The 12,145-nt window shown below is 46.9% G+C and overlaps 1 protein-coding gene across 4 annotated transcripts in view; it reads left to right on the top strand.

Annotated features, from left to right (window-relative positions):
- The window catches only part of LOC132209039 (uncharacterized), a 324,143-nt gene that overhangs the window by 170,019 nt on the left and 141,979 nt on the right, over positions 1-12,145 (top strand). Inside the window, exon 7 of one of the 4 annotated variants that reach the window (XM_059644250.1) lies at positions 521-585. The exons of 2 other annotated variants lie outside the window; for them this stretch is intronic. In XM_059644250.1, the coding sequence (XP_059500233.1) occupies positions 521-544 (24 nt within the window). In that variant the 3' untranslated portion in view covers positions 545-585. Of the gene's footprint in view, positions 1-520; positions 586-670; positions 686-12,145 lie in introns of those variants that run through there. One more of the 4 variants, XR_009445109.1, reaches the window with a different exon arrangement.

Genomic DNA, 12,145 nt, shown 5'->3' with positions numbered 1-12,145 from the left:
AATGAGGGTGAAGATCACTTTAAATCCAGCATATTTGTGAAGAAAAGAAATAGCATATCAAATAAAATTAACTGCATGACTCTTCATAGCCCTATATGTAGAATTTCATTCTGAACTATGAGACAGTTGTGACCCCATACTACCTCAGTGCTCATGGCAAGAGTAAGACTCCTGTTTGACGTGCTGTGCACTGCATGGAATGGCGGCAACATCAGATTCATTGATGCTTGAGAATCAAAAGAATATGACAATAAGATTTAAAATCAAAATCTCATTGAACACTTCAAGGAATGTATTACAGGAAGAGGGGGAAAGCATGTATGACTAATAGAAGGTGGTGGCGCAGATCACATAGACCTGTGTGCTAAAACTTATCGCAAATTTCACATTGAATGGAACAGTTTAAACAGGCTGGAGGAAGCAGACATCCCAGCCCAAACTTTTTGAATTTGAGCATTCTGTTCATAAACATCAGCAAAATTGTTGGAAACATGTTTATTCTTTCTCTTTTATTGCACAGAACCATACGATTAGACTGTTTTGATGAGAAATTTAAAGATTACGTGTCCCATCCGTTTGACTCACAGTTTGGTACCATAGGTTGGTACGATCTTCGTTGGAGAAGGAAAAGGGGTGTTCCAGATACAGAAAACCGTCAAACCATTTACAACAAAGTCCGTTTCTGGTTAGTATTAATTAATGCAGTTAACATTTTTAGCTCGACATGATTGCGCAATGGAGTCAATAAGAAAATTCCATCTGATATTCCACATAAATTTTAAGTGGATATTAAAGCAGCTCATTTCTTTTTCACGCTGTATGCTCCTTTTAAAAATGGTTGTCTTATTGTCGAAATGTTTAGCTTTGACTCCATGGCTTCTTCCATTAGCTCACATTGAAACACATGTTTCTTCAGCCAAAAATGCACATTTACCCGGTGTAGCTTGACTAACCTTCTCCTGTGGTCGTTCCCCTGAAATCCCCTGCGGTAGCTCCCCTGAAAAACAACTATGCCATTTTGGATACTGTTCCGGGGACGACTTAGCAGGGGTATGCAGTAGGGTGCAGGTCTCTGGCACAGAGTCTGTCCCTCTTGCACAGAAGTGGAGCGGGGATAGGAAGAGAGTGATAGTCATTGGGGACTCAATAGTTAGAGGGACTGATAGAAGATTTGCCGGGAACGAAAGAGACTCACGATTGGTGTGTTGCCGACCAGGTGCCAGGGTCTGTGATGTCTCGGATCGTGTGTTTAGGGTCCTGAGGGGAGAGGCTGACCAGCCCCAAGTCGTGATATACATAGGCACCAACGGCATAGGTAGAAAGAGGGATAGGGATGTCAGGCAGGATTTGAGGGAGCTAGGGTGGAAGCCGAGAGCTAGAACAAGCAGAGTGGTCATCTCTGGTTTGTCACCCGTACCACGTGATAGCGAGGCAAAGAACAGGGAGAGATTTCAGCTGAAGACGTGGCTGCAGGGATGGTGCAGGTGGGAGGGCTTCAGGTACATGGACAATTGGGGCTCGTTCTGGGGAAGGTGGGACCTGTACAAACTGGACGGTCTCCACTTGAATGAGAGGGGCACGAATATCCTGGGTGGGAAATTGGCTAGTGCCATTCGGTTGGATTTAAACTAGCTCAGAAGGGGGATGGGAAACTGAGGTGTAGTCCCAGTACACAGGAGGATGAGCGTAGGGAGGACATGGTCAGGACCTCACTGTCACAGGAGTGTGCTGGCAGACAGCAAGCTGGATTGAAGTGTGACGACTTTAATGCCGGGAGTATCCGGAATAATGTAGGTGAGGTTGCAGCTTGGATAGGTACCTGGGACTTCGATGTTGTGGCCATTTCGGAGGCATGGATAGAGGAGGGTCAGGAATGGATGTTGCAGGTTCTCGTGTTTAGATCTTTCATTAAGGTCTGGGAAGGTGGTAAAAGAGGGGGAGGTGTGGCTTTGTTGGTCAAGGACAGTATAACAGCGGCTGAAAGAACCTTTGAGGACTTGTCTACTGTGGTGGTATGGGCTGAGGTTGCCAAGGAAGGTTTATCGACTGAGCCAGTGTGGGTGGAAGTTCGGAACAGCAAGGCAGCAGTCACTTCACTGGGGGTTTTCTACGGACCCCAAATAGCGGTTGGGAGATCGAAGAACTCATTGGCCGGCAGATTGTTGAAAAGTGCAAACGTATCAGGGTTGTTGTTATGGGTGACTTCAACTTTCCCAATATAGATTGAAACCTCCTGAGTGCAGATGGTTTGGATGGAGCCGTTTTTGTCAGGTGTGTTCAGGAGGGTTTCCTGACTCAGTATGTGGACAGGCCGAGGGGGGAGGCCATTTTGGATTTGGTGCTCGGCGATGAGCCAGGACAGGTGTCAGATCTCGTGGTGGGAGAACACTTTGGCGACAGTGACCGCAAGAGCCTCACATTTACCATAGCCATGGAAAGTGAAAGGAGCAGTTACCAGGGGAAGATATTTCACTGGGGTCAAGGAAACTATGATGCTATCAGACAGGAGTTGGGAAGTACAGATTGGGAGCAATTGTTCCACAGAAAGGGCGCAGCAGACATGTGGAGGCTGTTCAAGGAGCAGTTGTTGCGAGTGATGTATAAATTTGTTCCTCTGAGACAGATAAGAAGGGGTAAGATTCAGGAGCCTTGGATGACGGGTACAGAGGTGCTTCTTGTCAAAAAGAAAAGGCAGCGTACGTAAGGTGGAGGAAGTGAGGGTCTGGCACAGCTTTAGAGTATTACAGGCCTGCTCGGAAGGAGCTCAAAAGATATTGCCTGTACAATTGTTACCTGTTCCAACCTTTGCGTCCACGCTTGCTCATTCCATGGTGTCAAGATGCCAGCAGTGCATGTACCTTCTCCATCCCCTAATGCCGTCAGCTCACACAAGACATAGTCCTTACTTAAAATCTTCTGATCAACCAACGTTCATTGTAATGGACATTTTAGTTGTCTGTCATGAAACGAAAACTGATTCTGACTGGCATGACCTGCAGTGCAAATGAATATAATCTGCGAAACGAGATTCCTTATGGGCTTGCAGCCGCTACAAATAATTGCTTTTCAAAGACGTTGCATACATACATTTTTTTCTCCTGTCACCTTAGATTTTTTTTTGTTTATGCATGTTGTGTGGGTTTCCAGTCAGGCCCATAAACTCAGGTTGATGCAGTCACTGTTACAACACGGTATTGAAGGAGAATTTGTGATCTTTGGAGTTTCATTCCAGTGTCTGAAGGAGTGCACCATCAAGCCACTTCAGAGCACTACTGGCGACGAATTGTTGCAAGTTTTCAAATGTTACCGATCGTCACATAAAATATGGCCTTTTTGTTGTTGCGCTATTCATCTTAACTGCACCATATCTAGTATTTAGGCTTGGAAACTATTTCAATTTTTTTGATTTACTTATTCAAAATCATTTATGATTGTTGTCATGATATCTACAATGTGTTATTTTGATTGGACATAGAGGATTGGATCTGTCTTAATGGAAATAATGTATGCGCTTATAAAAGCCCTTCTGGGCAAGGTAGTTGCTCAGTGGTTAGAGCTGCTCATGCACTGGGGAGCCAATTGAGATTCCAGTCTTGGGTAACTATCTGTGTGGAATTGACACGTCCTCCCCGCGTCTGCGAGGGGCTTCTGCCAGGTGCTGCAGTTTCCTCCCATTGTTCAAAGATGTGCAGGTCCTTATATGTGATTTGTGAAGCATTTCTTAAATGTTTCAATCCTGCCGGCATCCAGTGCCTTGGACAAAATAACTGGAGATGAATAAAAGATACTGTGCCTTTTGACACCATTTCCTGCTGGATTTTCATCAATCCTGCTTTATATCGGTGACAACTTCCATGACCTTTTTTGATGCTATGTCTGAATTGACAGTCTAGTTCCAAATATTTGTTGTGCAGTATTTCAAGGTCTCTGTTACAGCATACCCATGAATGTCCACTTCAAAAGATACTTCCATATCATAGAATCCCTACGGTGTGGAAACAAGCCCCTTTTGACCCAAGAAGTCCACGGCCACGCTCCAAAGAGCATCTCACCCTGACTCATCCCCCGACCCTTTCCTCAGTAACCGTACGTTTCCCATGACTAACACACCTAATCTACACATCCCTAAACACAATGGGCAAGTTTGGCATGGCCCATACACCGAGCCTGCACATCTTTGGACTGTGGGAGGAAACCAGTGCACCCAGCAGGAACCCATGCAGGCATGGGCAGAATGTACAAACTCCGCACAGAAAATCGTCCAATCGCTGGGATCGAACCTGGGTCCCTGGCGCTGTGAGTCAGCAGTGCTAACCACTGAGCCACCGTGCTGCCCTTGGAGTTAGACAGAGCTTGCTTGTTCCTGGGTGGCCTCAAACTGCCAACCTCCACTTAGTGGCAAAAGTGCTGACCAACTGCACTCATCTTCACTGGTTTTTGCTTTGTATCATTGAATTCAATCCTTCAAACTCTATGATAAATATTTAAATTTCCATTGATATGTGAGGGTTGTTTTTCGTACACAGTATTGGTTTATTATGTTTCATTGGTACATCATGAATACTGTATGTATATGCAAATGGGCAAGTTGGTAATGATGCAGTCCACAGACCTGGAGGATAATAACACTGTCCTTCAATCGCCCACGATGCCCTCTGCAAATTGGTCGAAAACAAAAATTTCTAAAAAATTCATCTCTCCTCCCGTCAGTCGATCAAAATTAATTCAGGATTTTGTACAGGCCAATAAGCGTAAGATTACACGAGCCTAAACAAAACTACTGGCTCATATTAGTTCAGGAAAGTGAAAGGGCAACAATAGAGGTAGGAGGAACTGCAGATGCTGGAGAATCTGAGATAAGAAGGTGTAAAGCTGGATGAACACAGCAGGCCAAGCAGTATCATCCGGCTCTACACCTTGTTGTCTCAGATTCTCCAGCGCCAATTTTCTGAAGTAGGGTCTCGTTCCGAAACATCAGCTTTCTTGCTTCTCTGATGCTGCTTGACCTGCTGTGTTCATCCAGCTCTCCACCTTGGGCAACAATAGAGTATGTTTTAAGTCACTAGATATGTTACGTGGGTTTGTCTTCCTTAGGGTGGACAATGGGATGCAGTGACTGAGGACAATGGGATGCAGTGACTGAGGGCAATGGGATGCAGTGACTGAGGGCAATGGGATGCACTGACTGAGGACAATGGGATGCAGCGACTGAGGACAATGGGATGCACTGACTGAGGGCAATGGGATGCAGTGACTGAGGGCAATGGGATGCAGTGACTGAGGGCAATGGGATGCAGTGACTGAGGACAATGGGATGCAGTGACTGAGGGGAATGTGATGCAGTGACTGAGGGAAATGGGATGCAGTGACTGGGAATTGGGACGCTGTGGCTGAGTGAAATGGGACGCAGTGACTGATGGAAAGGAGATGCAGTGACTGATTGAAATGGGATTGCCGTGACTGTGGAAAGGAGAAGCAGTGACTGAGGAAATGGGACGCGGTGACGGATGGAAATGGGATGCTCTGACTGAGTGTAAAGTGAAGCTTTGAGTGAAATGGGATGCAGTGGCTGTGTGAAATGGGATGCAGTGGCTGTGTGAAATGGGATGCAGTGGCTGTGTGAAATGGGATGCAGTGACTGGTGGAAATGAGATGCTCTGACTTAGGGAAAGGAAATGCAGTGTTTGTGGGAAATGGGATGCTGCGACTGAGGGTGATGGGATGCAGTGACTGATGGAAATGGATGCAGTGACTGAGTGAAATGGGAGGCGGTGACTGAGTGAAATGCGATGCAGTGACTGAGGTACTGGGAAGGAGTGACTGAGTTAATAGGGATGCAGTGCCCGTGCGGGCTTGGGGTGCAGTGACTTCGGGAAATGGGATGAAGTGTCTGAGTGAAATGTGATGCAGTGACTGAGTGAAATGGGATGCAGTCTCTGAGTGAAATGGGATGCAGTGGCTGAGGGAAATGTGATGCAGTGACTGAGTGAAATGGGATGCAGTGACTGAGGGAAATGTGATGCAGTGACTGAGTGAAATGGGATGCAGTGACTGAGGGAAATGGGATGCAGTGACTGAGTGAAATGGGATGCAGTGACTGACTGAAATGGGATGCAGTGACTGAGGGACGTGGGATGCAGTGAATGAGGGACGTCGGATGCAGTGACTGAGTGAAATGGGATTGCCGTGACTGTGGAAAGGAGATGCAGTGACTGAGGAAATGGGAAGCAGTGACTGAGGGAAATGGGAAGCAGTGACTGAGGGAATTGGGAAGCAGTGACTGAGGGAAATGGGATGCAGTAACTGAGGGAAATGAGATGCCGAGACTGAGTGAACTGGGATGCAGTGACTGATGGAAATGGTATGCAGTGACTGACGGAAATGGGATGCAGTGTCTGTTGGAAATGGGATCCTGCGACTGAAGGTAATGGGATGCAGTGACTGAGGGTAATGGGATGCAGTGACTGAGGGTAATGGGATGCAGTGACTGAGTGAAATGGGATGCAGTGACTGAGTGAAATGGTATGCAGTGACTGAGGGGAATCGGATGCAGTGAATGAGGACAATGGGATGCAGTGACTGAGGACAATGGGATGCAGTGACTGAGAGGAATGTGATGCAGTGACTGAGGGAAATGTGATGCAGTGACTGAGGGGAATGGGATGCAGTGACTGGTAATTGGGATGCAGTGACTATGGAAAATGGGACGCAGTGACTGAGTAAAATGGGACGCAGTGACTGATGGAAAGGAGATGCAGTGACTGAGTGAAATGGGATGCAGTGACTGAGTGAAATGGGATGCAGTGACTGTGGAAAGGAGATGCAGTGATGAGGAAATGGGACGCGGTGACGGATGGTAATGGGATGCTCTGACTGAGTGTAAAGTGAAGCATTGAGTGAAATGGGATGCAGTGGCTGTGTGAAATGGGATGCAGTGGCTGTGTGAGATGGGATGCAGTGTCTGAGTGAGATGGGATGCAGTGTCTGAGTGAGATGGGATGCAGTGTCTGAGTGAAATGGGATGCAGTTAATGAGTGAAATGAGATGCAGTGACTGATGGAAATTGAATGCAGTGACAGAGTGACATGAGCTGCAGTGCCTGATGGAATTGCGATGCAGTTGCTGTGGGACATGGGATGCAGTGGCTGAGATCCTGCGAAGGAGTGACTGAGTTAATAGGGATTCAGTGCCCGAACGGGCTTGGGGTACAGTGACTGAGGGAAATGGGATACAGTGGCTGAGAGAAATGAGACGCACTGTCTTAGTGAAATGGGATGCAGTGAGTGAGGGACATGGGATGCAGTGAGTGAGGGACATGGGATGCACTGACTGAGGGAAGTGGGATGCAGTGACTGAGGGAAATCGGATGCAGTGACTGTTGTAAATGGGTTGCAGTGACTGATTGAAATGAGATGCAGTGACTGAGGGAAATGGGATGCAGTATTTGTGGGAAGTAGGATGCAATCACTGATTGAAATGAGATGCAGAGAATGAGGGAAAGGAGATGCTGTGTTTATGGGAAATGGGATGCAGTGAGTGTGGGAAATTGAATGCAGCGTCTGTGAGATACGGGCACCAGTGACTGATGGAAATGGGATGCAGTGACTGTGGTGAAGGAGATGCCGTGATTGAGTGAAATAGGATGCAGTGACTGAGTGAAATGTGATGCAGTGACTGAGTGAAATGGGATGCAGTGACTGCGTGAAATGCGATGCAGTGACTGCGTGAAATGCGATGCAGTGACTGCGTGAAATGGGATGCAGTGACTGCTTCAAATGGGATGCAGTGACTGAGTGAAATGGGATGCAGTGTCTGCGGGAAATGGGATGCAGTCACTGAGTGAAATGGGATGCATTACTGATTGAAATGGGCTGCAGTGACTGAGAGAAATGGGCTGCAGTGACTGAGTGAAATGGGATGCAGTGACTGAGTGAAATGGGATGCAGTGACTGAGTGAAATGGGATGCAGTGACTGAGTGAAATGTGTTGCAGTCACTGAGTGAAAAGGGATGCAGTCACTGAGTGAAATGTGTTGCAGTCACTGAGTGAAATGGGATGCATTACTGATTGAAATGGGCTGCAGTGACTGAGAGAAATGGGCTGCAGTGATTGAGAGAAATGGGCTGCAGTCACTGAGTGAAATCTGTTGTAGTCCCTGAGTGAAATGTGATGCATCACTGAGTTGAATGGGATGCAGTGACTGATGGATATGAGATGCAGGGACTGAGTGAAATGAAATGCAGTCACTGAGGGAAAAGGGATTCAGTATTTTTGGGAAGTAGGATGCAATCACTGAGTGAAATGCGATCCAGAGACTGTGGGAAAGGAGATGCTGTGACTGTGGGAAATGGGATGCAGTGAGTGTGGGAAATTGAATGCAGCGTGTGTGAGATACGGGGAACAGTGAGTGATGAAAATGGGATGCAGTGACGATGGTGAAGGAGATGCAGTGATTGAGTGAAATGGGATGCAGTGTCTGCGTGAAATGCGGTGCAGTGACTGCGTGAACTGCGGTGCAGTGACTGCGTGAAGTGGGATGCAGTGACTGCTTCAAATGGGATGCATCACTGAGTGAAATGGGATGCAGTGACTGAGTGAAATGGGATTCAGTGACTGATTGAAATGGGATGCAGTGACTGAGTGAAATGTGATGCAGTGACTGAGTGAAATGCAATGCAGTGACTGAGTGAAATGCGATGCAGTGAATGAGTGAAATGAGATGCACTGACTGATGGAAATTGGATGCAGTGACAGAGTGACATGAGCTGCAGTGACTGAGTGAAATGAGATGCATTGTTTGATGGAAATATGATGCAGTAACTGACGGAAATGAGATGCAGTGACTGAGGGAAATGGGATGCAGTGACCAAGGGAAATGGGATGCAGTGACCGAGTGAAATGAGATGCAGTGACTGAGCGAAATGGGATGCAGTATTTTTGGGAAGTAGGATGCAATCACTGATTGAAATGAGATGCAGAGACTGTGGGAAAGGAGTTGCTGAGTCTATGGGAAATGGGATACAGTGAGTGTCGGAAATTGAATGCAGCGTCTGTGTGATACGGGAACCAGTGACTGATGGAAATGGGATGCTGTGACTGTGGTGAAGGAGATGCAGTGATGGAGTGAACTGGGATGCAGTGACTGAGTGAAATGTGATGCAGTGACTGAGTGAAATGGGATGCAGTGTCTGCGTGAAATGCGATGCAGTGACTGTGTGAAATGCGATGCAGTGACTGCGTGAAATGCGATGCAGTGACTGCTTCAAATGGGATGCAGTGACTGAGTGAAATGGGATGCAGTGTCTGCGGGAAATGGGATGCAGTCACTGAGTGAAATGGGATGCATTACTGATTGAAATGGGCTGCAGTGACTGAGAGAAATGGGCTGCAGTGACTGAGAGAAATGGGCTGCAGTCACTGAGTGAAATCTGTTGTAGTCACTGAGTGAAATGTGATGCATCACTGAGTTGAATGAGATGCAGTGACTGAGGGATATGAGATGCAGGGACTGAGTGAAATGAGATGCAGTCACTGAGTGAAATGTGTTGCAGTCACTGAGTGAAATGTGATGCATCACTGAGTTGAATGGGATGCAGTGACTGAGGGATATGAGATGCAGGGACTGAGTGAAATGAGATGCAGTGACTGAGGGAAAAGGGATTCAGTATTTTTGGGAAGTCGGATGCAATCACTGAGTGAAATGCGATCCAGAGACTGTGGGAAAGGATATGCTGTGACTGTGGAAAATGGGATGCTGTGACTATGGTGAAGGAGATGCAGTGATTGAGTGAAATGGGATGCAGTGTCTGCGTGAAATGCAGTGCAGTGACTGCGTGAAATGCGGTGCAGTGACTGCGTGAAATGGGATGCACTGACTGCTTCAAATGGGATGCATCACTGAGTGAAATGGGATGCATCACTGAGTGAAATGGGATGCATCACTGAGTGAGATGAGATGCAGTGACTGAGTGAAATGGGATGTAGTGACTGAGTGAAATGGGATGTAGTGACTGATTGAAATTGGATGAAGTAACTGAGTGAAATGCAATGCAGTGACTGAGTGAAATGCAATGCAGTGACTGAGTGAAATGCGATGCAGTGAATGAGTGAAATGAGATGCACTGACTGATGGAAATTGGATGCAGTGACAGAGTGACATGAGCTGCAGTGACTGAGTGAAATGAGATGCATTGTTTGATGAAAATATGATGCAGTAACTGACGGAAATGAGATGGAGTGACTGAGTGAAATGGGCTGCAGTGACTGCGTGAAATGGGTTGCAGTGACTGAGAGAAATGGGCTGCAGTCACTGTGTGAAATCTGTTGCTGTCTCTGAGTGAAATGTGATGCATCACTGAGTTGAATGGGATTCAGGGACTGAGTGAAATGAGATGCAGTGACTGAGGGAAAGGAGATGCTGAGACTATGGGAAATGGTATGCAGTGAGTGTGGGAAATTGAAAGCAGCGTCTGTGAGATACGGGGAACAGTGAGTGATGAAAATGGGATGCAGTGACTGTGGTGAAGGAGATGCAGTGATTGAGTGAAATGGGCTGCAGTGACTGAGTGAAATGGGATGCAGTGACTGCTTCAAATGGGATGCAGTGACTGAGTGCAATTGGATTCAGTGACTGAGTGAAATGGGATGCATCACTGAGTGAAATGGGATGCAGTGACTGACAGAAATGGGATGCAGTGACAGATGGAAATGGGATGCAGTGACTGAGTGAAATGGGATGAAGTGTCTGAGTGAAATGGGATGAAGTGTCTGAGTGAAATGGGATGAAGTGACTGAGTGAAATGGGATGCAGTCAGTGAGTGAAATGTGTTGCAGTCACTGAGTGAAATGTGTTGCAGTCACTGAGTGAAATGTGTTGCAGTCACTGAGTGAAAGGGGATGCAGTGACTGAGTGAAATGCGATGCAGTGACTGAGTGAAATGCGATGCAGTGACTGTTGGAAATGGGATGCAGTGACTGAGGGAAATGGGATGCAGTGACTGACGGAAATGAGATGCAGTGACTGAGGGAAATAGGATGCAGTGACCGAGGGAAATAGGATGGAGTGACCGAGGGAAATGGGATGCAGTGACCGAATGAAATGAGATGCAGTGACTGAGCAAAATGGGATGCAGTATTTTTGGGAAGTAATATGCAATCACTGATTGAAATGTGATGCAGAGACTGTGGGAAAGGAGATGCTGTGTCTTTGGGAAATGGGATACAGTGAGTGTCGGAAATTGAATGCAGTGTCTGTGAGATACGGGAACCAGTGACTGATGGAAATGGGATGCTGTGACTGTGGAGAAGGAGATGCAGTGATGGAGTGAATTGGGATGCAGTGACTGACTGAAATGTGATGCAGTGACTGAGTGAAATGTGATGCAGTGACTGAGTGAAATGGGATGCAGTGATTGCGTGAAATGGGATGCAGTGACTGCGTGAAATGGGATGCAGTGACTGCGTGAAATGGGACGCAGTGACGAAGTGAAATGTGATTCAGTCACTGAGTGAAATGTGATTCCGTCACTGAGTGAAATATGACGCACTCACTGAGTGTACTGTGATTCAGTCACTGAGTGAACTGTGATGCAGTCACTGAGTGAAATTGGATGCAATGGCTGAGTGAAATGAGATGCAGTGACTGAGTGAAATGGGATGCAGTGACTGAGTGAAATGGGATGCAGTGACTGAGGGACATGGGATGCAGTGACTGAGGGACATGGGATGCAGTGACTGAGGGACATGGGATGCCGTGACTGAGTGAAATGGGATGCCGTGACTGAGGGAAATGGGATGCAGTGAATGAGGGTCATGGGATGCAGTGACACACGGACATGGGATGCTGTGACCTGAGGGAATTGGGATGCAGTGACTGAGTGAAATGAGATGCATTGTTTGATGGAAATATGATGCAGTAACTGACGGAAATGAGATGCAGTGACTGAGGGAAATGGGATGCAGTGACTAAGGGAAATGGGATGCAGTGACCGAGTGAAATGAGATGCCGTGACTGAGCAAAATGGGATGCACTCTTTTTGGGAAGGAGGATGCAATCACTGATTGAAATGAGATGCAGAGACTGTGGGAAAGGAGATGCTGTGACGATGGGAAATGGAATGCAGTGACTGTGTGAAATGGGCTGCAG

The sequence above is a fragment of the Stegostoma tigrinum genome, unplaced genomic scaffold (assembly GCF_030684315.1).
Source record: "Stegostoma tigrinum isolate sSteTig4 unplaced genomic scaffold, sSteTig4.hap1 scaffold_63, whole genome shotgun sequence".
Lineage (NCBI taxonomy): Eukaryota > Metazoa > Chordata > Chondrichthyes > Orectolobiformes > Stegostomatidae > Stegostoma > Stegostoma tigrinum.
This window is presented reverse-complemented; position numbering and strand designations above follow the sequence as displayed.